Source organism: Carcharodon carcharias, chromosome 5 (assembly GCF_017639515.1).
Source record: "Carcharodon carcharias isolate sCarCar2 chromosome 5, sCarCar2.pri, whole genome shotgun sequence".
Classification (NCBI taxonomy): domain Eukaryota; kingdom Metazoa; phylum Chordata; class Chondrichthyes; order Lamniformes; family Lamnidae; genus Carcharodon; species Carcharodon carcharias.
The window spans coordinates 113,317,127-113,331,828 of NC_054471.1; the positions used below are offsets into that span (position 1 = coordinate 113,317,127).

Here is a 14,702-nt window from a genome sequence, read left to right on the forward strand (position 1 = left end):
AAACATTTATTTTGCTTTTATCATTTGAAGTTGATGACAGTTCTATTAATATATGACTTATTAAGCATTTTCTGTAACTCATTATGAAATTATTTAATCTTATTTATGGGGTCATGGCCAATGCACAACCCGATATCAATCTTGCAGCTCACTGAGACGAAGGAAGGCCACACGCTACCCCAGGTTGCCCATCACTGTCCTAGACTGTCTGGTGGCCACCCATTCCTGCTTGCACTCTCTTAACCTGTGGCGTAATCACCTCCTTTAGCGTGCTATGTATATAATTCTCAGACTCACTGATGTACCACAGTGGCTCCAGCCATCGTTCGAGTTCCAAAACCTGGAGCTCAAACTCAGCAGCTGGTGACATTTCCTGCATATGTGATCACCTAGGCCACAGGAAGCGCCCATGACTTTCCACATGTTACAAGGTGGACATTCCATGTGACCAAGCTGCCCTGCCAAACAAATCAAACTGCTCAGGTATGTCAGTACAATTCTGCTCCCATTACTGCCCGTGTACAACTTGATATTGGTGGTAATGGGTCACACAATGAAAGCCATTTCCATTGTTTAATCGATTCAAAGGTTTGACAGAATATATTCATGTGTTACTGGTGGGTAATGATAGAAAGAGGGAATCATTTTTAATTAGCTTTTCATTTTAGATGGCACACTCCCTTGCATAAAATCGACTATAACACCTGGGGAGAATTTTATGTTCCATGGGCAGGTGCACGCCCAACCTGATTGGGTTAAAAAATACCGCACGATATTTCAGTTGGCGGGTGCGCGAGAGAGTCGGCAGCGCGCCTGCTGACAATTAAGAGGCCTATTAAGGCCATTAATGTATTAATTAAGTGTGACTTTTCGCAGCCTGTCCAACGTTATGGTTGGCAGGCAGTCAAATCGGCCTGGTGGCCTTTCGATTTTTGAGAAAATCTCATCCAATTTCCAATAATAATTTTTTAAAAATGTTTTGACACAATTCTTATAATCTATATATTCAAGAGAGGGAGTCTGATGTGTGGGCATTTTTTCAGTATTTCCAAATCTTTATGGCGTGGTTTAAAATTTTTCAAGCTCCCGGGGGTAGTACTCTGCCTCCAGGGAGCTTTCATTCTGCGCTCCGCCGCAGACTTCAGTGTTCGCTCTCCTCCCTCCCCCGCCCCAGCAGCGCTGAGCCTTTCAGCATGCATTTCACACTGGCTGGCTTTTAAGTGGCCAGCCAGCATGGAATCACGGACGGGGGCCGATTGCGGGCGATGGCCCATCTCCCAGCCACTCCCAGGCCCACCCACCACACCCGCCCAAAGACCCAAAAATCCTGCCTTGTCCTCTTACTCTAAAAATGATATAAGATGTAACATAGAGCAAATTTTACTTATGAAAGCAAACTTGGTTTATACATCTCCATTGCTGCATCTTTATCATAATCTCACAATCTGGGATCACTCAACAGCTTCTCCAATGACATCTGCAATGGTAATTCCTTTCAAAACCTAATCAATATTGCTGGTTTAAAAAAATTCAAAATTCTCAAAATACAACATGCGCCAGGAAACTGCGCGTTCAGGAAACCACTTATGACACAACCAACATAACTCACACGCACCATAGCCCAAACCATCCAACTTACTTCTCGTATTCCACCAGTTCCCATTGTGCATCTATGTTTGCTATGAAAATTTAGGACTTGAATGGAATATTAGCAGAAACTTTTAATACTTACCGTTATGCTACAGGTGGGCAACACTCTTTTACTTTTCATTAAACATATTTGAATTCTTTCTGGTTCAGGCCCATAATACTGTACCTGAAGTCAATTTTAAATTAGTTTTAAACCCATCTCCATGGAGGATTTCTAAAAAGATTGATTTCAATGTGTTTCTGGTTTAGAGGTCCACAGTTCAAACTGATTTACCTCAATATGGATTGGTTTAAATTCCCCAGTGTGAACAAAACCTAGAATTTTGACATCAGCTACTCTTTGCAGAATTAATGAAGTACACGAAGAAAAGTTTAAAAAAAACAAAGTATCCTCAATATCTTTTACTGAACATCTTAACCTCCTGTACCTTTTATTATGTGATCTTGCCATTCAAATTAAATATAAATCCAAAGACTAAACTAAAATCTTCAGCCAGTTACAAACTTAAACTATTACTGACATCATTTAGTTTTCAAAGTGTTTAATAATTACTTAAAGAGCTGTAATTTTAAGGAGTGAAAGCCTTTATTCATGATCACATTAATATGTATCACAAGTTTAGAAAGAAGATGCACTTTATGCAAGACCTCTGTCCCCACAACCATTGTGGAACTGTTCATGTGAATTCTGTGGCGAATGCTGCTCTAATACTTCAAACAGAAACAATTTTTTAAAACTTTATTTAATTGATAGATAGTAATGCACTCTGATCAATTCCAATAAATGATAAATAAAACATTCTGCTGTATTTTACTAAAATAAGCAAATGATTCACTACACTTAATTCTCATTATCCAAAACAAAGCTCCCAGACAGCAACAGAAACCATGATTTACACTCAGTCTTGAATTGGAATCCCAAGGTTTACACTTCGGCAACAGGCAGTTACAGTTTAGAATGTACAACAAACAACCTTATGGTAACCAGATCTAACAAAGGTGATTTTCTTTCAAAAATGAGTAGCATGATGGTAACAAGGATGGTGAGGTTGTGGGGGCGGGGGGCGGGGGGGGTGTTGAGGTCAAGAGTATCAGATACTTAAAAAACACAAATATAAATCATACTCTCTCAATAGTGGACAAATTCATTATTTTACTGTAAGTCATCACTGATGTAAAGAACTTCATACAAAGTCTGTCAGCAAGTTGTGTTCACTTTTCTGCAGATATGACATAGCATTGGTAAGACTAAACTGAGCAGTGCGAGTCATTCCTGCTGCCCATATGTTTCATCTGTAGATGAGTTTGTTCTTTTTTTCCCTTCACTGCATTTGTAATGCTGTCCAAATCCCCATGAGTCATATAACTTAAAGCTAGTCCCTCTTTATGCCAGGAAGAGTCTACCACGAGTCTTTTGTCAAAAACCCACAGGGATAGGCTGTCCCACTTTGCTTTGTATATCATGATGTCACAAGCCATGTGATCCAGCTTCTCCAGTAAGAGCACATGAAGAGTTTAAAGCTTATGCTTTTTGGATTGTGTGAATGCTTCATTCGCCTCACAAACAACCACAGAACCACAAGTGCGGTGCAACTTTCTCTCCAGGACGACAAGAGAACCTCTGGTTCTAAATGGTTAATCTCCGCAGGTCACTACCAGCCACCAAGACCAACTCTGTCAGTAAGTGCCTGCTAACCACAGCCTTTACAGTAAATACTTGTCCATCAAATGTTTATTTGTCTTTTTTGCATGCTGTATGTTATTTTGTGGCCAAACAAGTTAATGACATCAAACAGCTCACCTAAGCACTGCTGGCAAGCTCTTAAACTTGCTCTGCAATGGTTACATTTTCAGTTTAAGACTTCGAGGGACACCAAAACCACAGGCAAAAAGTATATTTGAAAGAAGAAGTATGGCATCTAACAGCCTGTTCAGTTCAGTCACACCATGTCAGCAAAACTTTTTCTGGGGTAAGTACAAATCATATATATATATATATATATATTGCCTTACACTAGAAATGAAATTTTACTATTAATATTTCTATTTGGTACACGTTTTGAAACTTATTAATTTGCTGATGGGTTAATACAAAAGCTTGTTTCCTAAGCTTGCTTATGCAGTAAAACCGAGGCGATGCAAAAAGCTAATGAAACTAAACTGGATTATGTGTCAATGAAAACACATTTATTCCAAATAGCATGCTGTTTTTCCTAAAATTTACAAGTACTATAAGATGAATTAAAAATTCAAAGTGTGAAAAATTTATTTTTAGTCGAAAGAGGAGTACAACCTATCTTTTCCAGTCCAACATTCCTGTGGTAAACATTTCTTTCATAGAAAAGAAACAAAACAGCATATTACAAACAAACTGAAGATGGTCTGTAAAATATGTGACTGATAATGTCTTGGTTTTAACTTTTGTGTGTTCCAAAAAAGAATGAGGATGGGAAGGAATAAAACATACCATCCTACTTCTAAAACTTAATTCAAATACAGCAGCACATATTATATTGATTACTGTTTTGTAAAGGAAGCATAATGAAGTTTCTAGATATTTTCATTATGGATTTGTGGGTATGCGGCTGACCTGGTTTTACTGCTTAAAATTCGATATGCCCACCAACCCCTAACAGCTGGGTCACTGTACTATCTGACCACTAAGATGGTTTCCAATATTTGTGAAAAATTGAAATTCATTTTAGAACAAGAGGGATGCTTTGCATACATGCAACTGTATTCCGTCTTGACAGAAACTGATTAGATTAAAATAAAACAATGTCTCCAAAACATAAGCACAAATATTTAAATCCTTTGTATTGCTCCCCGCCAGAGCTGCCATTTATGGTAATGCTACTTGGAGTCATTCTGATTAAAATAAACGCAAGTACTTCTAATTTATTGGCGCTGGCTGCAGCAAACAAACTTATTGATGAAAATCAACGACAGCATATTAGTTAGATTAGTGAACTGTCAAGGTTTTTACCTTAACAAAATAAAGATTATTAATGGAAATATTGAACAAGGTTTTACTAAAATATGTATTACGGAGGCATAAAGGGCGTTCACATCAAAAGAATGGGTGTTTTTAAATTTCCTGCAGGTATCATGCTAGTAATGTTCGCCACATAACGCACCATAGTGATTCCAAACTGTAACATATTTTAGAGAACAGCAAGAAAAACCTCTGCAGTTTCAAGAAGTAATTTACTTTTTTAATAAGCTAATGCTTATTACATCTGGTTGTTAGTAATCACTAAGTACTACAGATGACAAGAAAGTCTTATTTTTCTTAATCTTTTACAAGTGGTCAGCTGAAAGTTTAACCTCTTAAGTGTGGCTTTGTGTGTATCACAATACAGTAAAAAAAAAATTCAGATCCCAAAAATACATTCTACTTTGTACTTGCAAATTTATAGTCTGATCCCAAAGCAGAGATACCTAAAGTAACAAAGACAGATGGTAACATGTCACAAGCAAATTGTTAGCTACTACAAGGAGAACATCTGAGAGAGTAATCCAGACAGTTTGTGAATCAACTAAATTAGCAATGACAAACAGTACCAAAATGATCCTTTCCTTTCTTCTCTGGTTCTCCACTGACTTCACATTCATACATCCCTCTAAAATAATAGATTTATGCACAATTAAGCTCTGCAGCAACTTTTTCACTTCTTGCCATAATCTATAAAGAATGGGCAATTAGTCCTGGTTAGTTCTTCGATATAGTTTAAGTAAATCGATCGCAGAGTTACACATGGTATCATGAACAGTTCCAAAAATGAATTTTTTGTCTAGTTGTGCGCTATTAAAGAAAAATTAAGGAAACCGTTCGTTGTTAAAAACAGGTGCTAAATCTACACTAAATTAAAAGATGCTTTTGTAAATCATGAGGAATAACATCCGCTGAGTAGCTGGACCACATTATTTAAATGTTTATAACAGATAATGCAGGTTTACAGCTGTGAATAGTCTATTTAGCTTTAACTTCTGAACAGCAGTTGGATTGGGTCATAGTTGGATCTAGCTAGATTAAAAATTTATAGTTTTAAAAATTATGGTTTTACAGTAGTTTCATGAGAATTTATTCTTTTATGTTAGGAGTCAAACTTTAAATACATTTAATGCATAGTTTAAGTCTATTCAATTATTCTATGATTTTTTTTTAAGGAAACAGTACAAATACATCCAACAAACCTTAAATCCAGTATACTATCATTCCTTCTATGTGATTAAACCATTAATTACAATCTACATATTAAAAGATTTAGATCTTTACAATTCATTCATATGTTACACTAAAGCTAAATTATTAATCTTTTTCAATATCAAAAATATCCAACGATATTTACACTTTCACGTAAATGTACAGGACTCATTTGAAGTTATCCTATATGGCCTATAACAAGTTGCAGATCAAGAATACAAGTGAAATTTGAAACAAATAATATATTTGATGAGTTGGGCAATGATTATGAAATATTTGGGGTTGAAATTACTTTTTTATGAAAAACAGGAGAATGTAGTTTATTAATGAACTGCTAACAAAGTTCACAGAAACACTTTGTAAAGTGAGATTTTGTTAAAAAGGAATATCATCCACCCTGATCTCTAGTACGACTTTGTGTAGGGTTTCAATCATCTGAATCTATGTAAAACTCTGCCCAGTACCCTAAGCAACAAAAATTATATAAAAACTGCACATTTTGAGTTACTGAATCTATAGGTTTCTCATTTTTATTGATACAACACAATGAAAATGCAACATTCCAAATACTCACTTTAGTCTTTAGTAAATTGCGTAGATGATGCGTACAACTGCCATTTTAAAAATATTACCCAAAACAGTGTCTTTCATTTTCAAAGTAGACAATTGACAAAAATATTGCATTTGGATAATTTTCAAACCTTTGCTTCCTGACACAGCCGTGAAAAGCGCATATCATTTCAGCAGGCTTGCTAAATTACAGCGCTTGTCACAGTATTAACTTTCCCATTCTGCTATATACACAATTAAAAGTACAAATTTATCCATTTTTTCAGACTGAGCTTCTGAGAAGCAAAGCTTGTCTACTAGTTCCAAATTGAAAATAGAGGGACAAAGCTTTTTGTTAAAATTCAAAGGCAATCTCAATCCCATAAGTGGAACCATCCAGGGATTGTATATATAATTTATCCCTCTCACCAACTCCAATGTTCAGTAGGGATCATATTAAATGTAAATTACTGCAATGCACATTTACAACACCGAGTTCTTTAATGCATAAATAACACAATTCTTCAAGTTTGTCATTGAAATGTACATAATTTTGAAACTAAAATTACAAAGATGCAGAAATAATACATTCAGCACTCAATGTTGTATATTACAACTTTAAATAAAAGTGAGGAAGGAAAGATCCTCTGTTATCAACTTCTGTCATAATTATTTTCTCTTCCAAATACTTGTATAAATTCCACAGCCAATTAAATAAAATTCACACAACTAAACACATCAGTTAGTCTAAAGCAAAAAGAACCCATTAAAAGTACACATATGTGGTCATTTTGCACAAAAATCTCAAAGTAAAAAAGGGAAGGTGACAACCTCAGATGTCCCAAAGAAATTACAGACAATTGAGTACTTATTGTAGTATATTTGTTGTTGTATTGTAGGCAAGTGTGATAGTAAATTTGCCCACAGCAAGGTTTCACAAACAGCAATGCAATAAATGGCTAGATCCTCTGTTTTAGTGATGTTGGTTCAGGTTTAAATATTGGCCAGGATGCTTAAAACTCCCCTGCTTCTCTTCAAATAGGTCAAATTATGTTTTCCCAAAGCTTTAAATAATGTTATAATATGCATTGATGAAAACTCCAGATAGGTCTTGCTTAGTAGATTTCCAATTTCATACACATTTTCTAGGTTGCACAGCATTGTAATGATTCAAACCTTAAAAGCTGGCTGTGTTTGATACAGCCACTTTGTGAGGCATTTTGAGCTCTGTTAGGCACAGAATAATGCCATGAGAGGGACAGTAATTAGTAATTCTGCTCAGCTAGTCAACTTGTGAGTAATAACAATCAACTGTACCTTTTAAAGAAAAATATCTGCCTTCAAAAATATTGCTTGGATCTCTAAACTAGTATCCCTTTACAATACAAACAGTATCTTAAGTAGACAATTTAATTATTCCCTCAGATTCTTATTCTCTAAATTTGTATGCTGAAATGTTAACATTCGTGTAATTTTAATTCTATTTATGAACCATTCATCCTTAAGATAATGTAAAGTTCAGCATAATTATTTATTGTTTGAAACAGATAGAAAATTTGTGTACTTTTAATGCCTTTGCCTCTTAACTAGATGGATTCAAACTTAATTTTTCGCTCAGCATCAACACAATAACAATTCATACCTGAAAGGGATAAACCATAAATGGCCTATTATTCTCACCTAACAGAGAAGCTAACACATTAACCAATGACCATTTAAATGAATAGTATACTGTGCACAATACTAAACATTATATTTACAGACAGAACACCCAACCAGTGAAAAAGCACCTTTCTGGGGCAAATCCCCAACAATATATAGAAGTTTAGAACTTTATTCAGCAATTTACTTGCACTAAAATTAGAAACATTATAGGAGGTGTTTGCTCCAGAAATTTCTAGTTTGCAAGCCTAGAACTGCCAATACAATTCAACTCTACAGGGTACAGTATTTTAAAATGTAAATGGAATAATTTCATGCATGTTCCTTTATAAACTGGATCACATCAGCTCTTCAAAAACAGCATTATTGAGAAGAATGAAACAGAACTAAGTGAATTACTATGATCATGGCTGATAAAAGATCGATCTAAGTTCATGTCAATATCACTCACTTCTCATTCCCTAGGACATGGTGCTGTCTTTAATAGCAGACCAATCAATGCACTTCACAATGATGTTTACCTAGATGATAACTGTCACTGCACTTCCAAAAAGTGATTGCATGTGAAATGCTTTAATGCGATCTGAGGACATGATAAAGCATAATGTAAATGCATATTTTTCTTTCTCTGAAAAGGTTTGCTGCTGTTAGGATTTCCACAATAATTGGGAGGGGGGAAAATGATCCTTTACAGAAGGTTATATCAACATTTGCTACTGCAAACTCTTGGTAGATTTCTTAAAAAAATTATTTCAGTCACTGCACATAATCATATATTGTCTTTGCTGAGCACCACTTTGTTCTCATTTTTGCACCACAGACTAAAACACCTTTAAGGAATGATAACATTAATGTAGTGATACCTGATTTTATTTTACAGATAGTGTCTCAGCTAGTACTATTTGTCAGGTTGTCAGATACAGTTTATTCATTTACAGCCTACTGCTAGGATTGATCAGATAAATTAGACAACCATCAAAACTCAACAATAACTTACACTTACCTAGGGCCTTTGATGTAATGTAGCATCCCAAAGCTCTTTACAGGAGCATTATTAAAAAAATGACACTGAGCCATATAAGGAGGTATTAGGTTAGATAACCAAAAGCTTGGTGAGAGAGGTAGGTTTTAAGGAATGATTTAAAGGAAGAAAGTGTGGTAGAGTGCTGTGGGAAGGGAATTCCAGAGTTTAGGGCCTAGACAGCTGAAAGCTACCAATGGTGGAGAGATTAAATTATGGGTTGCTCCAAAGCCCACAAGCAGAGGAACGCAGATATCTCAGAAGGTTGTAGGCCTGAAGTAGATTACAGAGCCAAGGAGTAGCGAGGCCCATGGAGGGGTTTGAAAACAAGGATAATAATTTTAAAATCAAGACATTGTTTAATCAGGAAGCAATGCAGAAAGCACAGGGTTGCTAGGAGAATGGGACATGGTACGAGTACAGGAAGCAAAGTTTTGGAAGACTTCAAGTTTAGAGGGTAGAATGTGGGAGACCTGCTAGGAGTATATCAGAATAGTTGAGTCCAGGGGTAACAAAGCCATGAATGAGGGCTTCAGCAGATGAGCTAAGCCAGGGGTAAAGTCATGCAATTTTATGGAGGTGGAAATAAGCAATTATAGCAATGGCAAGAATATGTGATTGATAGCATTATATTTGATCCTGAGATGAACAAAGATTGTGAGCAGACTGGTTTAGTCTCAGTATTTTGTGAGGGACAGAGATGGAATTGGTAGTTACGGGACAGAGTTTGGAGTGGGAACTGAAATCCTTCAGTAAAAAGGATTTTTGATAGAGAAGCTGCATGCTAGGGTTTTATTCTCTGTACAGAAACCCATCATTATAACCCAGGTCCTTAGTATCCATTTGGGTAGACACACAGAAATAGAAATTTAATGTTAAATCTCTCAAATAAATGTAATTACAATTAAATCTTTCATTTAAAAAGGCACTTTCTCTTTTCTATCTGGCTATACATCTTTCAGACTAGACACCCAAGTAAATTAGACTATGGAATTTAATTCAGCTTGCAGCACTTATGGTGGTTACTAAAGCAAAAAAAAATAGTTTTGTACCTCCACATAGCTTGCATTAACACATTGAGTGTTGAAGTTATGCCAAAGGAGAATAGTGCCCTTGACAGAATCTTAATTCAAACAATATTGAAACTTTACAGTTATGACATGGTTGTCTGTAGGACTGGGTAAATTACTGGAGGTTAAGTATAAAGTAGTTCCAAGTGGTCCTCTGAAAAGTAGCCCATTATTGTTTGTAAACAATCTTCCTTGTCGAAGCAAAACAATTGAACTAAATAGACAATTTATGTTTTCCCAACAATTGTATCAACTTTTTCAGTAACATTAAATGAAACTGCCCTTTTTGTTTTAAATGAGTTTATGACTGCAACCTGACCACAGGTTTTTGCCCATAGACAGCAGATATCCACAAGGCCAGCCAGACATCCTCCCTTTACCACATAACCCCAACAAGAAACTACTGTAATGACTGGGTTGGGAAGTTGGGGGATGGGGTGTAATTAGAAGCCAGATGGTGGCAAATAAGACTACTTGATTATTCATCCATTTCTTTTCATCTACCTACAAACTGTTAGTTCATTTGCAGGAGGCATATTAAAGCAATTGAACAAAAACGCTAGAGACTATTTTAGCACACGAAGAACATTTGGACACAAAGCAACCCAGATAGACTTTCTTCATTAGCCACAAGTTCCATTTCTCATGGTCAAAAATACAATCAACTGTATTTGGGGCACCCAATAAATTTTGCATCCATGGACCTGAAACATGGACCATGTGTTTGTAGGCTATGAGGTAGGTTTACACAGTTTCAGCTGGCGGTCAGGCATTTCATGGTGGAGATATTTAATACTATATGCCTCTGCTCAGACACTTTAACCCAATTAATTTTTATTTATAACCATCCTGTTAGATTTTTTTCCCTAAAGCTTTCAAAATATCTCAAATTTATTACAACATTGTCATAGCTGTTTTACTGTCTGACTAGCAACAGAAAAACGTGAGGTTTCAGTGATTTCCACATGATTACTTATGTTTTCAATCAGAAGTTCAAATTTCCTTTTATATAAAGCTCATTCATTTAAATTAAAGGAAAAAATGTTTTTCAACAAGTTTTCTACTGAAATGAAGACTTAGGATAACCTAGAAAAAGCAGATTTTTCATTTTTTTGTAATATGATAAATGTAATATATAATTTACCTCATTAAATAAAGTTGATCAAAATCCCAGTTTTTGTAAAGCTTTCTACATTTAACATTCCAATGACCCCAGGAAAAATAGAGTTGACCACTAATGTTAACTAAAACTCTTAATATTGTCTTGAAGAGAATGTCTTTATAAAGGTTTAGGAGAAAAATCTACATAGCATTTTAAAATAGAACTGACATCTTACAACAAAACAAAATGCAATGAGTCTTGATTTCCTCGCTCCTAAATTGTGTCAAGTGCATTTCTACAGAATCACATTCCATTTCATTTTAGATTCGTAAAACATTTTGCATTTACTGCTGTGTATTAATCAGAAATAAATCAGGGTCTTTAAGTAGAATTCTAAATATTTGCTAATATAGATTTTAAACACTAATACGTAGATAGTTAACATATTCTGAAAGGTGCTAACATTTATAAGTCAGCTTTGAAGGGCAACAGTACAATTAGATTATAATTTAAAACAGCTGTCAAAAGAAAAACAAAACTGTTAAGAAAAAATTACATACTTTTCCTTTAATCAACAGTTATGTCATTGTCATCATTATTATCTATTCCTTATTCATTACCAACTAAACCAAAATTTTAGGGTTGCTTTCATAGCCCTAATCTGTAAATTGTAAACATTTCTAATCAGTTTCATCATGAAATAATCTATGCCACTAGTCAAACTATAAAAAAGAAACACAAAATTAATCAACATTAAATCAAAAATACACAATTTACTGATGAACTATACATGGATGCATGGTTTAGGCCTTTAAAGTTGTTGCTTGTAATTTTCTTCACCAATTTTTCTAAAAAGGTAGAAAATGATGAGCAGCCAAATAACTAAAACTCAGGATCAGGTTAAGTGCATAAGACTTTCTACTAGCTTCCTCTTTCATAGACCATTCGCCAGTCAAAAAAACACTAATGAGTGCAACTTTCACTGTCATTTGATTTGAAAAGCTATCAGCATTGCTTCATTTCCGACATCAACATCATTTTTTCATAGAATTTGACCATTGAAGAACAATCAGAGACTACACTTTTATTGCATAAAGTCAATTATCTTCAATTTTTCCTCACATATATGCTGAGCAATGAAATAAATGTGATGTCAAATGTGACTTGTGCAGGTCAATGCATCTCTCTATATTCAATAATTTATCAGTAAAGATATATTTCATGTTAAAAATTAAAATAATTTAATGTCAAAGGAGCCCACAGACATTATAGTTGCTAATCAACTGGATGACAAGAGAGATAGAGAATATGATAAAACAAAAAGCGAATGATGCATGTCAGATCAATTCTTCAAGGAAAAACCAGACCAGATACAATAAGTTGAAAGGGAAAATTAAGAGAAAAATAAGGGGGCAAAGAGAGACAATGAGAATAGAATGGCAATTGACATAAAAGGTAACCCAAAAAATCTACCAGCTTGTCATCCTGATTGTTCAAGTTATAATACTACAAAAAAATGATGTTGATGTGGGAATTGCAGCAATGCTGTTAGCTTTTCAACTAAAATGGCAGTGAAAGTTGCATTCACTAGTAAGCAGGTAGTAAGAGGTGGAGTGGGGCCTATTGGGGACATTGAAGGTAATAACTGCTTAAAGGCACAGGTGAAGGCTAGAATACTGCATGAGTACTTTGTATCCGTGTTTACTAAGGAAGTGGATGCTGACAAAATATTGATAGAAGCAAAGATGGTAGAGGTAATGGATGAGGTGAAAATTGATCATAAGGATGTACTGGAAAGGTTGGCTATGGTTTAGCGTGGATAGGTTGCTGCTCTGGATGGCTTGCATTTCAACTTGCTAAGGGAAGTGGTAGTTGAGATAGCTGAAGGGCTTGCCCATTCAATCTTCTCTAGATATGGGGAAGATGCCAGTGGATTGGAGAGTGGCAAATGTGACACCCTTGTTCAAGAAAGGGCATAAGAATACGCCCAGTAACTACAGGCAAGTCAGTTTATCATCAGTGGTGGGTCAGGTTTTAGAAATAATAATCAGGGAAAAAATTAACAAGCCCTCGGAGAGGCTTGAGTTAATAAAAGAGAGCCAGCACAAATTTGTAAATGGCAGATTGTGTTTGACTAATCCAATTGAATTCTTGTGATAAAGTGAGAGAGAAGGTTGATGAAGGCAATGCAATGGATGTTGTCCATATGGATTTTAAGAAAACATTTGACAAAGTACCACATAAAAAAGTTAATTAACAAAAGTAATGCTTGTGAAATAAGAGGGTCACTTGAGTAAAAGAAATGACTTAAGGGTAGAAAACTGATAATAAATGGTTGTTTTTCAAATTGGAGGATGACAAACAGTGTTGTTCCTCATGGATCAGTGATAAGAACACTTTTTTGTGATTTATATAACAGCTTAGATGTTGGAATAAAGAGTAAATTTTTGAAATTTGCCAATGATATTATTTACCATACCTCCAAGTTTTGGAAGGATGGTACCAATCAACTGTATTTGGACATAGATAGGCTAGCAGAATGGGCAGACAAGTGGCAGATCGAATTTAATATAAGGAAGTATGAGGTGATTTACTTTGGCAGAAGAATACAGAGGCAATATATATTTAATAGCACAGTTTTAAAGAGTGTACAGGAACAGAGGGATCTAGGAGTTCATGTATGTAGATCTTTGAAGGTGGTAGGATACATTGAGAAACGAATCAGCAAAGCATTGGGGTCTTGGGCTTTCACAAACAGGAGGCTTTGAGTACAAAAACAGGGATGTTTTGCTTAAACTCTGGTTAGGCCACAACTAGAATACTGCATCCAGTTCTGATCACCACCCTTTAGGAAGGATGTGAAGGTCCTTGAGGAGGTGCAGAGATTTAATAGAATGGTTCCAAGGACAAGGGAATTTTGCTCAAGGTTAGATGGGAGAAGTTTGTGTCGTTCTCCTTGGAGCAAAGGGGGTCTGATAGAGGTGTGCAAGATTATGGCAGGTAGACAGACAAAGCAAAACTGTTTCTATTAGCTAATAGTTCTGTGTCCTCTAGTTCTAATACTAAGGATTTGGACAAGGGGTACATGGGTGTGAAGAAGAGCTTTTTAATGCAGTGAGTGGTAATGACCTAAAGTCACTGCCTATGAGGATGGTGGATGTGAAGACAATGAATAATTACAAAAGAAAAATTAGATGGGCACTTAAGGGAAATAAATTTGCGGCGCCACAGAGAATGGGACTGACTGAATTGTTCTACAAAGAGCCAGCATGGACTTGATGGGTCAAATGGCTTCATTTTATGCCATTATGATTTATTCTAAAATGTTATGCTACACCAGTGTCATATGCCTCTGAACTTACGGAGAAGATGGACATTTTTACTTTTAAAAGACAGCATGGAATATGGACAATTTATCTTGACAAGATGGACTCAGGTGGG

General features: G+C 35.5%; 2 protein-coding genes across 7 annotated transcripts in view; one reads left to right on the forward strand and one right to left on the reverse strand.

Moving 5' to 3' along the window:
* Positions 1-14,702, reverse strand: part of supt3h (SPT3 homolog, SAGA and STAGA complex component) — a 526,661-nt gene that overhangs the window by 447,268 nt on the left and 64,691 nt on the right. The window lies entirely within an intron of this gene.
* runx2a (RUNX family transcription factor 2a) overlaps positions 3,181-14,702 on the forward strand; it is a 203,906-nt gene continuing 192,384 nt past the window's right edge. For all 3 annotated transcript variants that reach the window (XM_041188847.1, XM_041188850.1, XM_041188851.1), the window contains exons 1-2: positions 3,181-3,330; positions 3,505-3,620. In XM_041188847.1, coding sequence (XP_041044781.1) covers positions 3,563-3,620 — 58 coding nt within the window. In that variant the 5' untranslated portion in view covers positions 3,181-3,330; positions 3,505-3,562. The remainder of the gene's footprint in view (positions 3,331-3,504; positions 3,621-14,702) is intronic.